The 23,122-nt window shown below is 44.7% G+C and overlaps 2 protein-coding genes across 24 annotated transcripts in view; one reads left to right on the plus strand and one right to left on the minus strand.

The window, feature by feature from the left end:
* Nucleotides 1-23,122, plus strand: part of ZNF182 (zinc finger protein 182) — a 48,631-nt gene that overhangs the window by 524 nt on the left and 24,985 nt on the right. For 4 of the 23 annotated variants that reach the window (XM_059385090.1, XM_059385107.1, XM_059385106.1 and 1 more), the window contains exons 2-8: nt 225-388; nt 3,488-3,594; nt 5,703-5,838; nt 10,454-10,615; nt 16,616-16,802; nt 17,347-17,461; nt 17,685-17,743. In XM_059385090.1, coding sequence (XP_059241073.1) covers nt 17,729-17,743 — 15 coding nt within the window. In that variant the 5' untranslated portion in view covers nt 225-388; nt 3,488-3,594; nt 5,703-5,838; ... (2 more) ...; nt 17,347-17,461; nt 17,685-17,728. Of the gene's footprint in view, nt 1-224; nt 389-3,487; nt 3,595-5,340; nt 5,446-5,702; nt 5,839-10,453; nt 10,616-16,204; nt 16,372-16,615; nt 16,803-17,346; nt 17,462-17,684; nt 17,744-18,094; nt 18,273-23,122 lie in introns of those variants that run through there. The other 19 variants (XM_059385109.1, XM_059385112.1, XM_059385110.1 and 16 more) reach the window with 13 other exon arrangements.
* On the minus strand, nt 9,035-13,896 carry SPACA5 (sperm acrosome associated 5). Its single transcript, XM_059385261.1, has 4 exons — nt 11,333-13,896; nt 10,782-10,940; nt 9,220-9,298; nt 9,035-9,116 (listed from the first exon to the last, which is right to left on the minus strand). The coding sequence occupies exons 1-4, from the start codon at nt 11,583-11,585 to the stop codon at nt 9,035-9,037; spliced, it is 573 nt and encodes a 190-aa protein (XP_059241244.1). The 5' UTR covers nt 11,586-13,896.

The raw sequence follows: 23,122 nt of genomic DNA on the forward strand, positions 1-23,122 counted from the left end.
GATGGGAGGTCTCTGGCGTCAGGGATGGGGGATCTGTGGGGTGCGTCCTGGGGTCCGTGGGGTGAATAATGAGGGTATTTGGGGGTGATGGGGTTTGCTTAGAGTCAGTGATAGGTGAGGGTGAGTACTGGGAAGTCTGTGGATTCCGTGACAGAGCGGTGTTGTGGAACGATGGGGCTCTGTGGGGCAAACAGATATTCTTTTCTGTTTTGTCTTGCCTACAGCAGGGTCATTTAACGAGCTGGCGTTTATGGATTGCTAGCCTGATGATTTGGTGAACTTTCCAGTTTTCCATGCTGTTACAACTTTTTTCTTCTCTCCGCTCTCAAAAGCTTTGCTTTTCTAGGCCACTGCCACTCTCCATAAGGCAGACATGACTAATTTCCAGGTAAGTTCTTATTTGCTCTCCCCTCCCTGACTCATGTTAAAACACTTAGAAGCAAAGAAGCGGTCATGTGTAGTGGTTGAGAGCCCAGACTCTGGGGCCAAAATGTTCATAATAGCTTTGTGAACTTAAGCAGGTCTCTAACTTCTCTGTAGCTTAGTTTCCCTATTTGTAAAATGATGATGATGATACCTAAGCCTTTATGATTGCTAGTGAAGATCAATTGAGTTAATATTAAGTGTTTAGGGGGCGCGTGGGTGCCTCAGTTGGTTAAGTGTCTGCCTTCAGCTCAGGTCATGATCTCAAGATCCTAGGATCCAGCCCTGCCTTGAGCTTCCTGCTCAGTGGGGAGTCTGCTTCTGTCTCTTCTCTCCCTCTGTGCTCTCTCTCTCAATTAAATAAATAAAATCTTTTTAAAAAGTTAAGTGTTGGGTGGGGGGTTGGGTAAGCCTGGTGGTGGGTATTATGGAGGGCACGTATTGCATGGAGCACTGGGTGTGGTGCATTAACAAAGAATGCTGGAACACTGAAAAGAAATAAAATAAAATAAAATGGAAAATTAAAAATTAAGTGTTTAGAACAATGCCTGGCACACACATAATAAGGTTTATATATGGGGTTGGCATTGTTATTTATGCCATAAAATGAGCATGTATAAACACATGAAAAGTTAGGATTAGGGAAATAGAGTAATACCAAAGCAAGGTTGATATGTATACATGTAGATCATAGGATCTTACATAATTACATTGAGCTACAGTTCTTTTTCTGAGCTTCTTGGAAGCTGTGACATATAGGGGAGAAGCACTCATTTGTTTTATTTATCTTACCTATAGAGAGAAAGTAAGCCACTCCCTCAGAAGCAAAGAATTCCTGATGTTGAGGTTTCAAAATAATTCTGTAGTGGGTTAGCCATAGCCTCATCACCAATCTTGTGATAATCACAGGGAGATGATTGCTTTGTGTGTGACTTAAAATATGTCTTCATACCAGCCAAAGGTGTCCTGCTGGGCCAGAACTAAAGGGATGTGACACTTCAGGAAACCAGAGCCATGTCAGTACAAGCAGCTGTCATGTTCACGGTCAATACAAGGATAAAACCTTAAGGGTCAAGAAATAACCAGTAAATGGGGGCATCCAAGTGGCTCAGTCGGTTAAGCATCTGCCTTCAGCTCGGGTTGTGATCCCAGGGTCCCGGGATTGAGCCCTGCATCAGGATCCCTGCTCAGTGAGGAGTCTGCTTCTCCCTCTCCCACTCCCCCTGCTTGTGTTCCCTCTCTCACTGTCTCTCTCTTTCCTTGCCAAATAAATAAATAAAATCTTAAAAAAAGAAAGAAGCAGTAAACCCCATACCCTCCAAATTATTTTCCAGTATTTATTTAAATTGGAGTATAATTTAACATACAATGTTGTATTAGTTTCAGGCGTACAACATATTGATTTGACAATTCTCTACCTTACGGAGCGCTCACCGGAAATAAGTGTAGTCACCATTTGTCCCCCGACGACATTATCACAGTATTATGGACGATATTCCCTATGCTGTACTTTCCTCTCCTGGACTTATTTATAACAAGCTCTTTGTACATCTCAATCTCCTTTCTCTATTTCACCCATCCTCCCACCCACCTCCCCCCAGTACTTTGTTTTTTTTTCTCATCTGGGATTTTTGGCAAAGCTGGAGCAATCCAAAGATCTGCCTTTTTCCTTTTCAGGCTGGGAATTAATGATGTCCCTGACTGTATTCAGTTCTTTCCCTTTTGCCCTTTGCATGTATGTATGTATGTATTATTTATTTAATTCACTTGAGAGAGCGGGAGTGCACAAGTAGGGGGAAGGGCAGAGAGAGAGGGAGAAGCCCATTCCCACTGAGCAGGGATCCTGATGCGGAGCTTGGTCCGGAGCCCAGGGATCACGACCCGAGCCAAAGGCAGGTGCTTAACCGACTGAGCCACCAAGGCACCCCTCTCTTTTGCCCTTTATAAAAATGTCTATTTCGTTGTGTCATTTTTCCCCCTCTCACTACAAAAGAAGTGGCACCAAAAAACTCAGACTCCTAGGAATGTACAGTCTAAAAAGAGAAAATATCTCTAGATGTCTTATCATCACTCATTCCAGATAAGCAATTCTATGGTAAATTTAATTTCCATCGACACCCCTCTCTGTCCTTTCTTCTTTATATTTACATACACATAAAAGCAGATTGTTCCTGTTGACCTTCCTTTGCTAAAATTTGCTCATAATATACAAACTGTTTTGCAACTCCGTGTTTTCTCTTTACATGGTAATATTGATGAAGGTACTAGGAGTAATGATAATGATAATACCGAGGCTAAGGAGGAGGATGGTATTAGTGGCAGAAACAGGAGCTAACATGGAAAGAGCCTGCACTGTACCGGGCACTCTACAAAGTATTTTATTTTATTTTATTTTTTAAAAAGATTTTATTTATTTATTTATTTATTTAGAGAGAGAGAGAGAGAGAGCACGCACGCACAAGCGCGAGCGCATGGGCACACAAGCAGGTGAAGGGGCAGAGGGAGAGGGAGAAGCAGGCTTCCTGCTGAGCAGGGAGCCCAGCACAGGGTCTTGATCCCAGGACCCTGAGATCTGACCTGAGTCGAAGGCAGACGCTTACCTGACTGAGTCACCCAGGCACCATTGTTTTTATTTTTTTCATCATAAGAAGCATACTCCATAATCCCCATACCCTACTTCCCCCATTCTCCCACTTCTCTCCCCTCTGGTGACCATTAGTTTAGTTTGTCCTCTATTCTTAAGACTCTGTTTCTTGGTTTGGCTCTCCCTCTTTTTTTCCTTTGTTTGTTTGTTTTGTTTCTTAAATTCCACCTATGAATGAGATCACAGAGTATTTGTTTTTCTCTGACTGCCTTACTTCATTTAGCCTAATACTCCAGCTCTATGAATGAAAATACCCTTTCTAATCCTTTTGTCATGTTTTTAGTCCTTGCCATTTGGTAGTTAAAATATTTCTTTTGTTTGTGTTTATTTAGTTGGCAATGAGGTTGAGTGTCTTTTCATATTCTTTCCTTTGTTGGTGAATTGTTCTTTTTCATGTGGGTTCTTTTTTTTTTTTTTAAGAGTATTTTTAAGTAATCTCTACACCGAAGGTGGGACTTGAACTCACAACCCTGAGATCAACCGTCATGCTCTACCGACTGAGCCAGCCAGGTGTCCCTTTCCTACAGGTTCTTAAATCTTTTGTTGTTGTTGTTCTTATTATCTTTGTCTTATTTTTTTATGGAAATATTTTATTTATTTATTTATTTATTTATTTATATGATGCAGAGAGAGAGAGAGAGAGGGAGGGAGGGAGAGGGAGAGACAGTAAGAGAGGGAACACAAGCAGGGGGGAGAGGCACAGGGAGAAGCAGGCTTCCCGCTGAGCAAGGAGCCTGATGTGGGACTTGATTCCAGGACCCTGGGATCATGATCTGAGCCGAAGGCAGATGCTTAACAACTGAGCCACCCAGGCACACCTTTTTATGGAGATATTATGGGAATATTATTTAGATAAGAATTTGGGGGTTGACATTTTGTTGAAGCATAGCATACAGAGAAAAGTTTATAATTTGTGCACTTTCATGAACTACAAATTGGAAACACCTGGGTAACCAGTACCTGAATCAAGAGAGAGGGAGAAGCAGGCTCCCCGCTGAGCAGACAGCCCAATTCAGGACTTGATCCCAGGACCCTGGGATCATGACCTGAACCGAAGGCAGAGGCTTTAACCCACTGAGCCACCCAGGCACCCTTATGTCTGGCTTCTTTCAGCTATAATGTTTTTGAGATTCATCCTTGTTGTTTTGTGTATCATTGTTTTCTCCCGTTACTGTGTACTGTTCTATTGTATAAATACATCACAGTTGTTTATCCATTCTAAGGCTGGTGGATGTCCCCATTTTGGCTATTTCAAATAATGCTTCCATGGATATTCTTGTACATGTTTTGATGTGTGTGCATTTCCATTGGATATGTACGTAGGAGTGGGATTGCTGGGTCCTTGGTTAGGTGCACAGTCAGCATTAATAGATACAGCTGAAATGTTTTCCAAGGTGGCTGTACTCTTATGGTTTACTCTCACCAACAATACGTGAGAGTTCCAGTTGCTCCATACCCTTGCCAATTTTGGGGTCTTTGGTCTTAATTTTAGCCCCTCTGTTGGTAGTTATATCTCATTATGGTTTAAATTTCTATTTCCCTGGTGAATAAAGATATCGAGCACCCTTTTTAAATAAAATTATTTATTTATTTATAAGAGAGAGAGAACACAAGCAGGGAGAATGGCAGGGAGAGGGAGAGGCAGGCGCCCTGCTGAGCAAGGAGCCCAATGTGGGGCTTGATCCCCCAGGACCCTGAGATCATGACCTGAACCAAAGGCAGACACTTAACTGACTGAGCTGCCCAGGCGCCCCTTGAGCACCCTTTCATAGGTTAACTAGTCAGTTGGATATCATCTTTTGTGAAGTATCTATTCACATCTTTTTCTAGTTTTTCTATGAGATTGCCTATATCTGTCATGATTTGTAGGAGTTCTTTATGGTTTCCATAGTGTAAAAGTCCTTCGCTAGAGATATCTATTGCAAATATCTCAGAGAAAACTTTTTGGAAATTATTATTATTTTTTAAAGATTTTATTTATTTATTTGACAGACAGAGGTCACAAGTAGTCACAGAGAGAAAGAGAGAGGAGGAAGCAGGCTCCCCGCCAAGCAGAGAGCCCGGTGCGGGGCTGGATCCCAGGACACCAAGATCATGATCTGAGCTGAAGGCAGAGGCTTCAACCCACTGAGCCAACCAGGCGCCCCCTTTTTGGAAATATTTCATTTATCTTAAAATATATAAAATATATCACCATTTATCTTAAAATATATCATCATTGAACTGATCGAGTAGAAGGATGCGATGACAGGGATCAGTGTCATTTGAGGATGTAGCTGTGGACCTCACCCAGGAGGAGTGGAATCATCTGGAATCTTCTCAGAGGACACTTTACAGAGCTGTGATGCTAGAGAGCTATAGCCATTTGGTCTCTGTGGGTGAGCATGGCTTCCCTGAGTAATTCACAGTGTATCAAATAGGATAACTTTCGACCTCTGAAGTGTTTCAATACTTTGACCTCAAGTTCTAGGGATTCAAGATTCCTGATCCCTTTTAGGGGTACAAATACCTTTTAGGTGTTTGTATTTTCATCTCTTGTGTGAAATTTATACTTATTAAGATGTACCTTCCTAATTGCCTTGAGGCCATGAAACCCACACAGATGTGCCTAAGTCATCTATCATTTCCATTACAGGGTATCCTGTTACCAAACCAGATGTGATCACCTGTTTGGAGAAGGGAGGACTTCAGATCATAGAGAAATTCCAAGTTTGAGTTATACAGATAAATAAGAAACAGACAGATGGATATGATGAGTAAGACCCCAGTGGGTGAGTGAGGGCTGGATGTCCTTAGAAACTGAGAAATGTCTTCCTCAAGGATATACCTTTCTTTTTTCTTTTTTCGCTAACTCCAAATTGTTACTCTTGTGAGTTGCTGTCTCATGGTAATCTTGGAATGGAGTGGTGAGGAACTAGACTGTGATCTACCTTGTCCTTCTGCTTATTCTCTTGGTCATGTCAGTTGTTTTTAGCCTTCCTTTTTATTTTAAGAGCGAGAGAGAGAGCAAGCGCACATGCACAGGTGTGCACATGAGCAGGTCAGAGCAGAGGGAGAGGGATGGAATCCCAGGTAGGCTCCATGCTCAGTGTGGAGCCGGGCATGGGGCTCGATCTCATGAACCTGAGATCATGACCTGAGTTGAAACCAAGAGTCCATCGCCCAACCGACTGAGCCACCTAGGTGTCCCATTTTCAGCCTTCCTGAAAGGCTCTTCTGTTTGAGTCCTCTTCCTCCAAATCCTGGATCTACTACCTTTCAGCAATCCCTTTTCCCTACTCATGGCTCTCTAAACATATTTTCACCTTCTCTCTTCCATTTTAAGGTATTTTTCTTAATCAAAGTCACTTGTATTTTTTTAAAAGATTTTATTTGTTTATTTGACAGACAGAGATCACAAGTAGGCAGAGGGAGAGGAGGAAGCAGGCTCCCCACTGAGCAGAGAGCCCGATACAGTGCTCAATCCCAGGACCCTGGGACCATGACCCAAGCCAAAGGCAGAGGCTTTAACCCACTGAGCCACCCAGGTGCCCCAAAGTCACTTGTATTTATCATTAGTTTCTTTTTTTTTTTTTTTTAAGATTTTATTTATTTATTTGACAGAGAGAAATCACAAGTAGACGGAGAGGCAGGCAGAGAGAGAGAGGGAAGCAGGCTCCCTGCTGAGCAGAGAGCCCGATGCGGGACTCAATCCCAGGACCCTGAGATCATGACCTGAGCCGAAGGCAGCGGCTTAACCCACTGAGCCACCCAAGCGCCCCTTATCATTACTTTCTTGTTCCAGTTTCTGTTAGAGCAATTTGTGCTTTCTTTCCCTCAAGCTCAGAATATGAGACATATAATTTGAATTTCTTTCTGACTGGTATCTAGACCTAAAAGAAAATAAGTCAACCTTTCAGAAGTATGCTTCTAACAAAAGGTAGATTCACAGGGAATGCTTTCTTCTTCTTTCTAGAAGTCTGGCAAGTTGACCAGCTGGAGAGGCACCAGAAAAACCAAAATAGACACCGGAGGCAAACTACGTCCATTAGAGAGAAAGATGTGACTAAGGAGTAAGGTCGTGAAAGAATAGATTTGTAAATCCACTTCCTCAAAGCACATGGGTGGTTTCTGCATTACACATACCCTATATACAGGACTCCTATGGCATAAGTTTTTTTTTTTTTTTAAAGATTTTATTTGTTTATTTGACAGATCACAAGTAGACAGAGAGGCAGGCAGAGAGAGAGAGAGAGAGAGAGGGAAGCAGGGCCCCTGCTGAGCAGAGAGCCCCATGTGGGACTCGATCCCAGGACCCCGGGATCATGACCTGAGCCGAAGGCAGCGGCTTAACCCACTGAACCACCCAGGCGCCCCGGCATAAGTTTTTTTTAAAAGATTTTTTTTATTTAGGGACATCTGGGTGGCTCAGTCAGTTAAGTGTCTGCCTAGGGTTTGGGTCATGATCCCAGGATCTTGGGATCGAGTCCTACATCAGGTTCCTTGCTCAGCAGAGAGCCAGCCTGCTTTTCCCTTTGCCTGCCACTCCCCCTGCTTGTACTTTCTCTCTCTGTCAAATAAATAAATCATCTTTTTTCAAGGATTTTTTTAAGGCTTTTAGGCTACCTGATAAGATTTTAGGAGATCTACTTTTTACTTAAATTCAGCAGAGTTCATTTTTGCTGCTTTTGCTGACAGAAATCAGTACCGAGAGTGATGGCAACCTTTATGGATCTCCAGGGAAATGTGAGATTGGGCCCTCCAGGCTGGCTGGGGCTGAAGGCAGGAGAAATCAAATTGGCATTAAGGAGGGGGACTCAGTCATTCTCCCACTGGTGGATATCTGCTTTAATGATCATCTATGCTTACCCTGGGTAAAGTAAACACCGAAAACAAGACTCTGGGTAGGTGAATAGCCACCCATAATCAAAAAGTACAAAAGGCATGAGGGACTGCTTCCTCACAGGTGTGGTTTCTTCTGATGGGGCCAGTACAGAGAGTGGCAAGTTTAAATTCCTAAATTCTCTGCCCAAGACACAGATCCAAATCCAGTCATTCTGTAAAAAAAAAGAAATTACTACCCTGCGCATCCATTGAATTCCCGGCCTAGATTCCCTCTCATTCGAAATTTACCATTACTTATGAAAGAGGGAGTGCGGGGCCAACTCTTAGAATAGGGAGATATGGGAGGGTGTGGGAGAATGTGAACACTGAGTTTCCTGTGTAAGCTGAAACCAATCTTATTTTCTGTGGAGAGACTGTACCTACCTTAATTAAAGACTCTGTAGTGACTGCTTTTTTTTTTAAGATTTTATTTATTTATTTGACAGAGAAAGATCACAAGTAGGCAGAGAGGCAGGCAGAGAGAGAGAGGAGGAAGCAGGCTCCCTGCTGAGCAGAGAGCCTGATGCGGGACTCGATCCCAGGACTCTGAGATCATGACCTGAGCCGAAGGCAGCGGCTTAACCCACTGGGCCACCCAGGCGCCCCTGTAGTGACTGCTTTTTAAGGAAAGAGAATTTTCATAGCTCTACCCTTCCATCTCCAGATCGATAACTGCCTTGTGACACTCTAGGTGCTTTCCAAACATTCATTCACTTAATTCTCCCAACAATCCCATGAAGTAGGTACTACCATTATCACCCTCATTTTGCCAATGAGGAAGCAGAGGCACAGAGAAGTTAAATGCCTTGCCCGATGCAACATAGCTCCTGAGTGGTAGAGATGGTATTTGAACCCAGGAGAAGCTATGCTCTTACCTTCACCCCAAGCAATATGGTGTCCCTGTTGAGAGCTTTGAATGTATGTGGGCAGTGATTAAATGGGGGTTACCGCCAAGCATTGGGAAAATGAAGAGAGTTAGTCATCAGAGGATGCTTGTCTAGTTTATAGATACCATTCTTTATTAAAACCACAGAAGAAAGAAAAGAAAGGAAAAGAAAAATCTCTTCTTCTGGGAAACCGAGTCACGAATTATTAATTATTAATCTATGCAGGTTTTACATGCATATTGCATCCCTTGAGCCATTCAGATAAATCATGGCCAGAACAGTGCCGGGTCCATGAGTCCCTGGGAAATGAAGGGAGAGGAGGAGGGTGAAGCGGACAGGCTGATAGGGTGGCAGTGGCATTATCCCAGCTGCCCAGGATCCAAGCCACCCCTATGAACTTACCAAGCAGCCATACCATTCTGTGAGGACACCACCTGCCTGGCACACAAGATATCATCTAGAATATGGCGGTTGAGCAGGTCTAGGTGGGGAGGGGAGAGAGGGACATAGTGATCTGGTGCACTGGGGACAGGGTGACGGTGTATGGTGGGCTCAGGGGTTCTGGATTCCTTGGAGCCTGAATAACTTCAACCACTACGTCTACTGATTCTAGATGACCTTGATTCACTTGTCAGCTGGTTATGAGTGACCTCAACTGCCATGTTGGCTGGTTCTATAGAACCTTAACTCATACTGAGAGATCCTAGATGATCTGGACTGTCATCCTACCTGGTTATGAATATCCTCAGCCATCATACTGCCTGGTCCTAACAAACTCAAACTCTGTTGGCCAGTTCTGGATGACCTCAACTGTAATTTTGTGTGATTTTGGATGATCTCAACTGCATAGGCAGCTGGTCTGACATCATCTTAACCCCCGTGCTGGCTGGTTGGGAAGCTACTCAGCTGCAAGGCTGGTCAGTCTTGGTGACTTCAAACACTATGTTATCAGGTCTTGGATAACCTCAGCTGCCACTTTGGTTACAAATGGCCTCAGTCTCCATGTTGGCTAGTTCCATTCAACCTCAGTCATCATGGTGCTTGGTTCTAGGTGATCCCAACTGCTCAACAAGGATGACCTTCACTGCCATTCGACTGGTTAATGATCTCCACTACTGTGCTGACCAGTCCTGGACCATCTCAGTTGACATTTTGACTCGTTATAAATAACTTCACCCTCCATGTTGACCATTCCAGGACTGCAACTTCCATTATAGCTGGTCCTGGACTACCTCAGCTTCTATGTTAGCTCAAAGTGAACAACCTTAGCCTTTATTTTAGTTAATCTTGAGAAACCTTACTATTCATGTTACTCTGTCCCCGACAGCTTCAACCTCTGTGGTGGCTAGTTCTGGACAACCTCAACCTTCAACCTGGCCAATCCTGGGTAACCTCTTCTATTTCTGTAGCAGGGCTTGGACAGCCTCAACCTCCATTTGGCCTGGCTCCCAATGGCCTCAGTCCTCATTTTGGTCTGTCTTGGACAACCCAAGTACCATTTTGGCCAGCCCCGAACAACAACCACTATTACATTTTGTCCTCAAAACCACCACACTCTTGTCTGGAAAGCTCTCTTCTTCTGCACAGATATTCCTTATTTCTGTTCCTACAGCCAGATGTGCATTTCTTCCCTCAGGGCCTGAACCACCTCAACCCCAAATCAGGACAACCTCCCCCTTCCATTCCACATGGAGCTAAGTTTCCTGTTTTCTGAGTCCCCGAAACCTTCGGCCTCCATTCTTGGGGAGGTATAGGACTTCTGAGTGCTCTTGACCTGGACAAAATCTCCACATAGTCGGTAAGTATACAGGAGGTGGTGTCTCTGACAGCCCAGGCAACTGTACTCCTTTCCCTATAATTTTTTTGCTTTTGTTACTAGAGAGTATGGCTCAGGCAACCTTGCCCTCTATGTGTTGGGCAGTGGAGCCGGGCCAGGCTTCAGGGTGTCCGCAGCGCTGCCTCACCTCGACACTCTATGTGACAGAGGTTCTGGGTGCGTGTAAGGCCGTTGTTGCACCACCAGGCAGAATTCAGCTGGAAAATGCCGTACTCGCTGCTGCCGTCAGGATTGTGGTCCACGAAGGAGGTGTCAAAGCCACTCTCATAGTGTGCCATGCACAGCCCTGGGGCAGGGAGGGCGTAGATAGGAGGTAAGCATGAGTCCTAGGACTGGCTGGTGGTAGGAGAGGGGGAGGGTATGGGGATGGTCGTCATCTCGATTGTGGGGGGGGGTGATCTTGGTTTGCTGGTGGTGTAGATGTTGTTGATTCTGGTGAGAGACGAGGGATGGCAAGGGGTGTTGCCCCGTGATGACTCAGGGTAGTGACAGTGTTGATGGCAGAGGTGAGGGTGACGGTTGTGAAGGCAATGATGGTAAGGACATTAGAGCAAGTCAGGGGGTGGCCGAGAGGATCATACCCTGGCCTAGGGAGGTGATAAATGAGAAGGAGGGGCCTGGGTCTGAGTGTGGTGGGTAGCTCGGGGGGTGGTGGGACTTGGGGCACTGGAGTCTTACAGTCTCCAACGCTGTAGCCCCTGAAGCCATTGAGGCCTGCCTTCTCCAGCTTCACTGCCAGTTCACAGCGTTCATAGATCTTCGCATCCACGGTGGCGACCATCAGTGTGGCCAGAGTCACCACCACAGTGACCCAGGTCTGCATGATAACGCCTGTAGGCCCTCCTATCCAACTCTTTGCTCCAGACTCAGACGCTGCCCTGTTCAGAACTAGGAGCATTCTGGAACTCCGAGCCCTGTGAGCAAACACCATGTAGTAGATTCTGGAACCCAGAAGCCAGAGGGCTGGACACCCTCACTGTCTTTCCCAGTGCCATCTCTGTTAGAGACGGACACACAAGGGAAAAAATGATACTGACCTGTACATAAAGATGGGAGGGGGCAAAACCAGGGAGAAACCCTGAGATGTCAGAAAGAAATGCAGGAAGAAAGGAGCTGGAGACACAGAGATAGGACTCAGGTCCTGGGCCTCACACTCAGCCCACATTCCTGCACTTTCCTTAACATGGTGCCACTCCACTGTTTTGAATCTTGCGCTACCACTTGGTTCCCTCCATTTCCCCTCACTCTGCCCCTCATCGCCTCCATTCCCCTCACTCTGCTCAGCAGTCAGCTCGGTTCACCACACTGCCTCCTACCACCTCGATTTCTCAAGCTCTGCACAATATGGCCATCATTCCCTCGCCTTCCGCCCCTTGTTACCGCCATTTACCCATTCTTGGCACCTCGTTCACTTCACTTACTACACCCTAATTTCCTGGGATCTGGCCACGTTTGCCCCATTCAATCACACTGTGCCCTCCACTACATATTATACACGACACGTGTATAATCACGTGTATGATCACGACACGTGATGGAGATGTGCCCTCTACAGCTGTTCTGCCTCCATTCTTGTTCAAGCTTTTATTCCAACCCCCTCCACCCTGCCCCATTCACTTACACTGCCTCTTGTCCACTACCCTTCCTGCGTGCTGGGCCTCCTATGGCCACGGTTCCTTAACCCTCTCCTCTCATGGCCCCAGTTCTCTCACGTCGTATTCCTTCACCTCTGCTCACTCTCAGACTCTCATTTTCCAGGTTCCCCTCTGCTCCTTGACACCACACGAAGCGACTCCCGTTCACGCTCATGTAGCCCAGCCTTCGGCTTGGTTCCCGGAGACATTCCCTCATTCTCTCCCTCATTCACTCTCTTGCTGCCCCTTCTTCACCATTGTTCTCTCCAACACCACATTTATCCCCATTCCATGCCACTAGCTCAGGTTACCTGCAGATTCTCCTTCTACGCTTGCTCAGCCCCATTCCTCACTTTCTCTTTGTTGACTCCATTAAATCTGCCTCTTGTTCTTCAAAACGATCTCACTCATAGAAATTTCCAGTGTAACCCCTGTTCCTCCTGGAACCACTCCCACTCTGCACCTGATCTCATGTCTAGTTGTTTTCATTCTGCCCCATAGTACCTTCATCCAATCACACTCCGCCCTGAATTCACCACTTTTTGCTAACACTGGTCCCCATGTTTCCCCAGTTTATTCACTTGGGGCCATGTGACCTGTGACCTTTGCCTTTCCCTTTGGCTCACAGTCCCCACAGTCACTTGCCTTCTTCTCTTTGCTTCTATTCCCTCTCTCTCTGCCCAGCATTAGCTCCATTCATGCACATGCGGCATCTCCTTCACCTGGCTGATGGATGCTGGGATCTCTGGACATTCCTGGAGCCCCGCATCACCCCTGTCGGGTCCCAGTCTGCCCCTCATTCACTCTAGCCACTCCCCTTCTCCCTCAGAGTGTCACCACTCGAACTTAACCTGATTCACACATGCGCGTTCTACCATGTATATGGCTTCAGTCCCTCTTCTTCTGTCCCTTGTGCTCCCCATTCTATCCTCTATGCCCCACATTCCCTCCATTCCCTCCCACGTTCCACCGAAATTCACCTCTCTCACCCTTAACATGCCCCATAAACCATCATTTATTCACACTCTGGTCCTCCGTGCTCAAAGCAATTTGCACTCTCCTGCTTTATCAACTCATACACATTCACCGTGTGAATTGCTCCATTTACTCGGGCTGCTCCTACTTTCACTTTTGGTCACTTTAGCCCATGCCTCAATTTCCTATCACTTACTCAGTCTCACCCATAATCTCGATTCATTCAAAATCAAATGCGCAGGCATTCCCTCATGTGGCTCCACACTACCCCCTTTCATTCCACTCTACTCTTGCACCGCCCTCCCATCCCCCTCTGACTCTCCTTGCCACCATTCACTCCCAATCTGCCCTTCATTCCCCATTATTCACCCCTGCCCCCAGCCAGTCCCATATGTCTCCCATTGAGTGATACTCACATTGGCCAAGACAGAACAGTCTGACAGGATTCATGTACCAGTGATGGCATGTACCACAAATACCAGTGGCTTCAAAAGAATGGAAGGGGGTTCCTCCCTTGGAAGCAGGTAGTTCAGGGCTAGCATGCCAGCTTCAAGGTCACCAGAGAACTGGCTCGTGAGCTGTTGCTCTGACAAACTCACCCACTACCTTATGGGCCCAAGTCACTGCTTGTAATTGGCCAAGCTTCTATAGTTTTGGTGAAATGTATCTTGTGTTGTAAAGTAAGCTCTATACCCAATGTGGGGCTTGAACTCATGACCCTAAGATCAAGAGTCACATGCTCTACCAACTGGGCCAGCCACATACCCCTTGATGAAAAGTATCTTAAGAGCAATCGTGGTGACGACTCACTGGTGAGGTGGGGGAACTGTCGCTGGGAGTGTCACACTGTACAAACTCTGTGGTGGGACCAGCTGCTGTCAGCTTCCCAAACTCCTTCAGCTAGCTACTTGCTGCTTAGACCGCTGTGTGAGGAGGTTGCTCCTGCAGGGACTGTTGGCAGAGGATGCCCAGCACAGAGTGAGAGTCCAGCTCCTCAGCACAGAAAACCTGGCCTCACATAGGTTGTCAATGTGCCTTGTGAACCCTGGGACAGTTCTTGAGGGGTGTATCACTGGCTCAGGGACATTTCTGGAGCTGGCAATCTCTGTACCCCAATATCCACCAATCTTAAAGGATTCTTTCTATACACAGGTGTGTGTGTACAAGGTGGTGGGGGGATAATGTTTGTAAGATGGAAGAGGCCAGGCTGGGATGGGCCCTATAGTCTGGCCCTTCCTATTTCCCACTGACATATTTTGTACCCAAGAAGTACTGATCCTTCGGGGAGCAAGAGATAGGAACTAGTCTTCTGTTTTCTCTCTTTGCTTTGGCTGCCAAGAAGCTCCAACTAGATATCTGGTTAAAAAAAAAAAATTCCTTGTCTAGTTTTAATGGTTCTGGCATAAGGACCTGCAGATTCTTTCCAGAAGTTCTATGGGATAGCGAATAAACAAAAGAATATTATTGGGTAGAAGTTAAGGATCCAGCCTTGGAAAAATGTGTGACCATGCGCATGTTACTTAGTCTCTCTGGGACTCAGTTTCCTCCTCTGACAAGTAGAGGCCATGGGACTGTTCACAGTGGGGACTGAGTGAGGCAGGTCATGCCATGTGCTTCCCACAGTGTGTGGCACACATGAGATACTGAGCTAGGTCTGAGCCCCCATTATCACTTGCTGGGCCTGTTGGCAGAAGCCACAGTTTTTCCTGCTTTCGCCCTTGCCCTCTGTTGTCTGTTCTTCAAAGCAGCCTGCAGGTTATCTTTGAATTTTTTCCTTTTGATTAACAAAAGCTCAATACATATAGATGCCTAGTTTTATTTAAATAATAATACTAAAACATGTAGCACTTGCTGTGTGCCAAGCATTGTTCTAAATCTTTACAATTATCAGTTCGTTTGTCATCGTCCCCATTTTACAGATGAGGAAACAGCACAGAGAAGAGTTCTGCCCTAGTTACAAAGCTGGTGAATGGGGCTTTGAAACCAGGCTGTCTCCATCATGTTTGTTTGGTTCTGTCTTCTTCCTTGCTGTGTTCCCAATGTCTGGAATACTGTCTGTCATACAGGAGAAGCTCCTGTTCTAGTGGTGCACGACTCGCAATAAACAAGAATTCGAGATTGCTTCTGATGGGTCTTTAAAAAAATCTTACCCCTCTCACGGCTCAGCATTCTGTCTAGAATGAAGCATGAGCTCTGTTCCTGGCAGAGGAGGCCCTACGGCATCTGCCCCCACTCCCTCCCTCCCACCTCCTACGCTCCCAACACACTGCCAGTTTCCATTCCTCCCAACACGCCAAATTGGTCCCACTTCCCGGCCAGGAGGCTCTTTTTTTCGGCTCTTTGTGTGGCCGGCTCCTTTTGGTCAGCAAAATTGTCACCTCCGACGAAAGGATTTTGTTCCTGCCTATCCAGAGAAAAGAACCCGTCAGCTGCTGCTTAACACATTGGCTTCACCAAGGGATGTGTGTGTCCTAGGTCGCCGCTTATGTATCCTTCAGCTTGTTTGTATGCTGTCCTTCAAAACTCCCGGCTTTAGCCACTGGATGGAGCCAGTGTGACCTTTCCCAACCTCCCGGCCTTTGTGCACGCTGGGCGATTCTGCCACGCGTCCCGTCTTCCTGTTCAATTACACCTGTAAACCCGACGCTGCCCTTCGGGTTCAAGACACCAAATTCCCGCCTGCCAGAATTTTCCTCAGTTGGGCAGTTCCCTTCCCCATCATAAGGAAAATGGTTTTCGAAGCCTCAGGCATGACGGTCTCTGTAGAACCAAGTAGACACCTGCTCTACACCACAGCCCTCGAGGTGTAGAGCCCCGGTGGGCGCGGCCATCTCAAAGCAGGGACCGCGCGGGCGCGGCCATCTTCCCTCCGCGCAGGCGCCGCGGCCCCGCCGCGTTCGCGTGGGGCCGGCGGGTGGGGGGGGCGGGAGGGGGCCCGGTGTTGACTATTGGCGGACGCGGGCTCAAAGCCCCCACTGAGCGTGCGCACATCCAACCGCTGCAACCCTGTAGGTTGCGGAGCCTGAGTTGGTCCTGAAGCGGAAGTGCTTCTTGGGGCCAGTTCTTGCACTGGTCTCTGCAGTGAGCAGAAAATCTATTGTCGAGAGGGTGAGAGAGAGAGAGAGAAAGAGAGGGGTTGAGAGGGCGAGTGCTAGAGGTGATGGGCGGAGTGATGGGGAGTTCCGGGGGGAACGAAAGAAGGGGGATTTGGGGGAGGTCATTGATGGTGGGACTTGTGGGGTGAGTGATGGGAGACCGAATGACGCTCTCTGGGCACGATGGTGGACAAAGTTATGGGACTAGTCAGGGTTGAGTGGGGCTTGTTAAACGTTGACTTTTACACATTTTCCAGCACAGTGACCTGCGCTAAGGGTTCATACGCACTCCTCAGGCCCCTCCTTAGGCGCCCCCCGCCTCTCCCCGTGCCCCTCTCCCCTTGCCCGCGCCCCAGGGTAGGGGCCTGATGTGAATGCTTCAGCCGAAGTGAATCTGCACCCGAAGGCTTCCTTCTGGCTCCTGGGCAAGCCGGCCCCAGTGAGGTGAGGAGAAGGAAGAGGCACCTGAGAGGACTCATCTCCCGAGCTGAGAGCTTGGGGCTTGGGAGGGGGGTGGGCGAGGCCTGGTGCTGCGGGGTCTGGGAGGGGATCATCAGGCTTAAAACGTCAGGAGGCCGATAGTTTTCCAAAAGTTCAGTTTTCTTGGCGTTTAACAAATACTAGCACATTTGAATTACAGATTAATTAAAAATAGTGGGAAAGAAAATCAAAAGGAATTTATTTTATCCCCCTACGTCTATACGTCCATTCTTAGACAGTTTTAGTGTTTTAGGGCTCTGGGTTTTTAGACATTTCACATATAGTTTGAGGTGGGTTCCTGCGGTTTTATAACCTACCTTTTTTTTTTTTTCATTTAGAAGTTGACTGTGATTCAGCTTAATTTATTCTGTGATGTGTTAAAAACTTTCATTTAGGTATGTGTACAGAAAAGTACACAGATGCTAAAGCATAAACAGTCTTTTGAATAGCTATGTAGCATTTCACCCCTTGTATCTCCTTATTAATCTTCTTATTTTGAGTCATACAGGATTAACTTTGGCATTCATAAAGTCGACGCTGAGATGAAGGTACTTACAGAGGAATTGTGATGCATTAGAGTACATTATTTCATTAAGGAAAATGCCTGGAAATACTATTTCTGGGTCAGTACACAAGTGTATACAGAAAAAACCCTTTTGTGTTAGATGCTCATGTTTGGAAAAGAATCAAGAATACACAGGTGGTTGTTAAAAATCACACTGTTGCGCACATTTCCACAGAGTGGCCTCATGCCCAGTTTATGGGAGGGAATTCTTGGGCAGATAATTCTAGGCAGATAGTCCCGATGGATTCTCTCATACTCTGTATACTTCTCCATTCTTGCAGCTCAGCCTTCGCACATCTCTGCCTTTTCCCAAGAAGAACAGAAAATGGCCAAACCCCAGGTAAGTATGTGGTCTGTTCCTTTTTATTTCTTTTTTTTTTTTTTTTTTTTACCATGGATGTGATGAGCTTGGAGGAATTCCTGACATAAAAATAGGAAATTATTTGTAAATAAGCATTGGGATCAGGAAAAACGAGAAACAGAGGCAAGGCCAAGTTAGAGTGTAGACATGTGGAGGACTTAGGGTGTGACTGGTACTAACATTGACTTACAGATGTCTCTTTGAGCCTCTGGCTGCCAGAGGGAAACTTAATTAGGAAGCTGGCTCACCTTGCTCATCAGGAGAGAGCACACCAAGTCCTCAGGGAAGTGGAGGTTTCCTGTAATTGCCTTCCATGGCATTTCTTTTCAGAGTCTTCCTGTGGATGGCGGAATTGTCTTTAAGCACAGCCTGGTGATAAATGCAGTCCCTGGTTTCCTGCTGATATTTCTTACAGCATTCCTCAGTGAGCTGGCGACATAACGTCAAGGTGTAATTTGGGAACGAAATGTCTTAGGGAAATGGCTTTTCTTGAAATCATTTTCCTGAAGTAAGTTTATCAGTCAGACTTTGGATTCTCATTTGGCCAAGAGACAGAGTCTTGCAGATGTGCTTATAGCCAACCATCTTTTTTCTTTCAGTAAAAAAAAAAAAAAAAAAAATTTAAATTAGTGCGTAGGAATATTGAATTTGTTGTCACTGTCCAGTACAATAAATATGAACCCATTTGGCATTGTTAATGTCAGTGCTGAGGTGAAGGTATTTCATGAATACAGATGGGTGTAACTAATCTATGGGATAGAGAATAGTTTCATCAGGCAAAAAATGCTTTATGCTACTCCTTTATGGTTCTTTCCTTCCCCACTTGTAACCTCAGACAACCACAGATCTGTTCTGCATCACTACAGTTTTTATCTTTTCCAGGATGTCATATAAAAGGAATCATATGTATGTAACCTTTTTTTAGAAAAATTAAATGTTCATTGGAGATAATCGATTGATGTGCAGTTATAAAAATATAGAGACATCCCATGTATCCTTTACCTGTTTCCCCCAATAGTACCTCTTACAAAGCTATAGTAGAATGTCATGACCAGGATGTTGACTTTGCTGTGGTTAAGACAAGCCCCGGCACCGCAGGGACCTCTTATGTTGCCCTTTTATAGCCAAATCCATCCCTTTTCTCTAATCCTCCCATTCTTAGCCTTCTAGGAATTACCACTCTCCATTTCTCGAATTTTGTTGTTTCAAGGATGAGATAAAAATCAAATCCTGGGTGGCTCAGTGGGTTAAAGCCTCTGCCTTCGATCCCAGGGTCCTGGGATCAAGCCCCATGTTTGGCTCTCTGCTCAGCAGGGAGCCTGCTTCCTCTCTCAGTGCCTGCCTCTCTGCCTACTTGTGATCTCTGTCTGTCAAATAAATAAATAAAATCTTTAAGAAAATAAAATCCTACAGTATGTGACCTTTTGACATTGAGGATATTTTTACTCAGCATAATTCCCTGGAGATTCAGACAAGCTGTGTTCGGTCTTTTTATTGCTGGGTGGTATTCCATGATATTGATGCACCACTGCTTGTCTGTCCCTTCTTCTGTTGAAAGACATTGGAATTATTTCCAGTTTTTGACAGTTACAAGTAACACTACTTTAAACCTTCGTACACGGGTTTTTGTCTGAACATGGGTTTTCATTTCTCTAGAATAAATATTGGATTGCTGGGTCACATGATAAGTGAATGTTTAACTTTTTAAGACACTGCCAGATTGTTTTCCAGAATGGTTGAATCATTTTTCATTTCCCCCAGCAATGTATAAGAATTCCAGTTGCTACGTTTTTGTCAGCGCTTGGTATTGTCAGTATTTTTAATTTTAGTCATTCTGGCTAAAATTATAGTTGGTATCTCATCATGGCTTTAATTTGGGTTTCACTAATAGCCAATTATGTTCAAGGTCTTTAGATACGCTTATTTACTTTTTGTGTATCCTCTTTGATGAAGTGTTCAGTCTGCTCTTCTGCCCATTTAAAATTAGATTGTTTTCTCACTACTGAGCTTTGAGAGTTCTTTATGTATTCTGTGTGCAAGTCCTTTGCTGGATACATAGTTTGTGTGGTTTGCCTTTTTATTCTCTAAACAGAGTGTTCACAGAGCAAGAATTTTTAATTTTGAAAATGTCCTGTGTATGAATTATTTCCTTTATGGATGGTGATTTTGGTGTCATGGTTAAGAACTCTTTGCTGGATCCTCAGGTCGTGAAGATTTTTTTTGATTCTGTAAGTTTCATAGTTTTAGCTTTTACATTTAGACCTGTGATCTCTTTTGCATTAATTTTTATATAAGGGGTGAGAAGTAGGTTGAGGGTTATTATTTTGCATATGGAATTCCATTTGTTCCAACCCCATTTGTCCAAAGGATCATTTTTCTCTTTTGAATTGCTTTTGCAGGTTCGTCATAAATCAGTCGGCCATATTTGTGGATCTATTTCTGGACTCTACTCTGTTCTGTTGATCTATGTATCTAATCTTCTGCCAGTCCCACACTTTTTTTTTTACACTTTTATTTAAATTCCAGTTAGTTAGCATACAGCTGTTTCCATAATTTGGCTATCATAGATAATGCTGCTATAAACACTGGGGTCTGTATGCCTTTGAATTAGTACTTTTGTATTCTTTGGCTAAGTACCTAGCAGTGTGATTGCTGGGTTGTAGGGTAGCTCTATTTTTAACTTTTTGAGGAACCTCCATACTGTTTCCAGGGTGACTGCACCAGTTTGCATCCCCACCAACAGTACAAGAGGGTTCCCCTTTCTCCACATCTTCCACAACATCTGTTGTTTCTTATGTTGTTGATTTTACCCATTCCGACAGGTGTGATGTGATAACTCATCGTAGTTTGGATTTGCATTTTGCTGATGGTGAGTGATGTTGAGCATCTTCTCATGTGTCTGTTGGCCATCTGGATGTCTTCTTTGGAGAAATGTCTATTCATGTCTTCTGCCCATTTTTAACTTTTTAAAAAGATTTATTTATTTTCATGCTTTACAGGTGTTGTATTTCCTAAAGCTGATGTCACTGCAAGCTGCTTTTCCATTTTAAGTAAAACACTCAAATTGTTGATAGGTTTTGCTGGCGGCACGGGGTTTGTAGTGACCCCTACACATTGTTTAAAAATTAGATCATACTGCACTGGGACACTCAGGTCCCTTCAGGAATCTTTTCTTAAATTACTTACTTCAGTTAGTCACTGGTATTCTGGGGAAAAAATCTGGAAAGTTTCTGTTTGTATTTTATTGTAGTTTATAATAAATCAAATTATTTTTTATTAGTTTCTGCGGAAGAATTTAGTGATTCATGGGTTGCGTACAATACCCAGTGCTCATTCCATCAAGTGCCTTCCTTCATGCCCATCTCCCAGTTGCCCCGTCCCCTACCCGCCTCCCCTCCAGCAGCCCTCAAGTTTGTTTCCTAGAGTTTAGCGCCCCTTATGGTTTGCCTCCCCCTCAATTTTCATCTTGTTTTATTTTTCCTTCCCTTCCCTTATGTTCATCTGTTTCGTTTCTTAAATTCCAAATATGATGAAGTCATATGGTATCTGTCTTTCTCTGACTGACTTATTTTGCTTAGAATAATACGTTCCATCCACGTCTTTGCAAGTGGCAAGATTTTATTCTTTTTGGTGGCTGAGTAATATTCCACTATATATATATGTGTGTGTGTGTGTGTGTGTGTGTGTATAAAATATCTGTTCATGTCTTCTGTTTTTTTATTTGAGAGAGAGAGAGAGCATGCACAGTGCAGAGGGGGAGAGGGAGAGAATCCCACTCAGTCTCTGTGCTGAGCTTGGAGTCCGACGTGGGGCTTGATCTCACGACCCTGGAATCACAAACGGAGCCAAAACCAAGAGTCACACTGTTGACAAACTGTGCCATTCAGGCATTCCTTCCATCCATTTTTTTAATTGCATTATTTGTTTTGGGGGTGTTGAGTTTTATAAGTTCCTTAGATGTTTTGGATACTAACCCTTTTTGAGATATGTCATTTGCAAATATCTTCTCCTGTTCTGTAGGTTGCTTTTTTAGTTTTGTTGGTTGTTTCCTTCACTGTGTAGAAGACTTTTGTTTTGATTTAGTCCCGATAGTTTACTTCTGCTTTTGTCTTCCTTGCCTCAGGAGACAGATCTAGAAAGAAGATGCTTCTACCTATGGCAAGAAGTTACTGCTGGTGTTCTCTTCCACAGTTTTTATGGTTTCATATCTCACATTTAGTTCTTTCATCCATTTTTAATTTATTTTTCTGTGTGGTGTAAGTAAGTGATCCAGTTTCTTTCTTTTTTTTTTCTTGAATGTTTTCATTCAAAAAATGTCCGGTTTTCCATTCACCGTTTCCATTCACCATTCAAAACTGTCCGGTTTTCCCAGCACCATTTGTTGAAGAGACACTCTTTTTCCCACTGGGTATTCTTCCTGCTTTGTCCAGGATTAATTGAGCGGTAGTTGTGGATACATTTTGGGGGTTTCTTGTCTGTTCTGTTGACCTATGTGTCTATTTTTGTGCCAGTATCGTGCTGTTTTAATTAGTACAGCCTTGTAATATAACTTGCAATCTGGAATTGTGATGCCTCCAGTTTTGCTTTTCTTTTTCAGGGTTGCTTTGGCTATTTGGGGTCTTTTGTGGCTCCACAGACATTTTTGGATTGTTTGTTCTAGCTCTGTGAAACATGCTGGTGGTATTTTGATAGGGATTGCTTTAAATGTCCAGATTGAGCTTTGAGTAGTATAGACATTTTAACAATATTTTCTTTTCCAATCCATGAGCACAGAATGTCTTTGCATTTCTTTTTTTTTAAGATTTTATTTAAATTATTTTGAGAGACAGAGAGAGGTGGGGAGAGAATAGGGGGGAGAGGGAGAGAGAGAATCTCAAGCAGACTCCATGCTGAGCGTGAAGGCTGAATGGGGGCTTGATCTTACCACCATCGATATCATGACCTGAGCTGAAATCAAGAGTCCAGTGCCTAGCTGACTGAGCCACCCAGGTACCCATCTTTCCATTTCTTTGTGTCATCGTCAATTTCTTTTATCAGTGTTTTAGTTTTCAGAGTACAGGTCTGCTGCTTCATTATTGGTAAATAGAAATGCAGCAGATTTCTGTACATTGCTTTTGTATCCTGTGACTTTACTGAATTTGTGTATCAGTTCTAGCAGTTTTTTGGTGGAGTCCTTTGGGTTTTCTATGTATAGTACCATGTCATCTGCAAGTAGTGAGATTTTTAGTTTTTCCTTGCCTATTTGGATAATTTTTTTTTTTTTTTAATTTATTTAGTCAGAGAGAGAGAGCGAGAGCGAGCACAGGCAGACAGAGTGGCAGGCAGAGTCAGAGGGAGCCTGCTTCTCCCTCTGACTCT

This window comes from Mustela nigripes, chromosome X (genome assembly GCF_022355385.1).
Source record: "Mustela nigripes isolate SB6536 chromosome X, MUSNIG.SB6536, whole genome shotgun sequence".
In the NCBI taxonomy this organism is placed as follows: Eukaryota; Metazoa; Chordata; class Mammalia; order Carnivora; family Mustelidae; genus Mustela; species Mustela nigripes.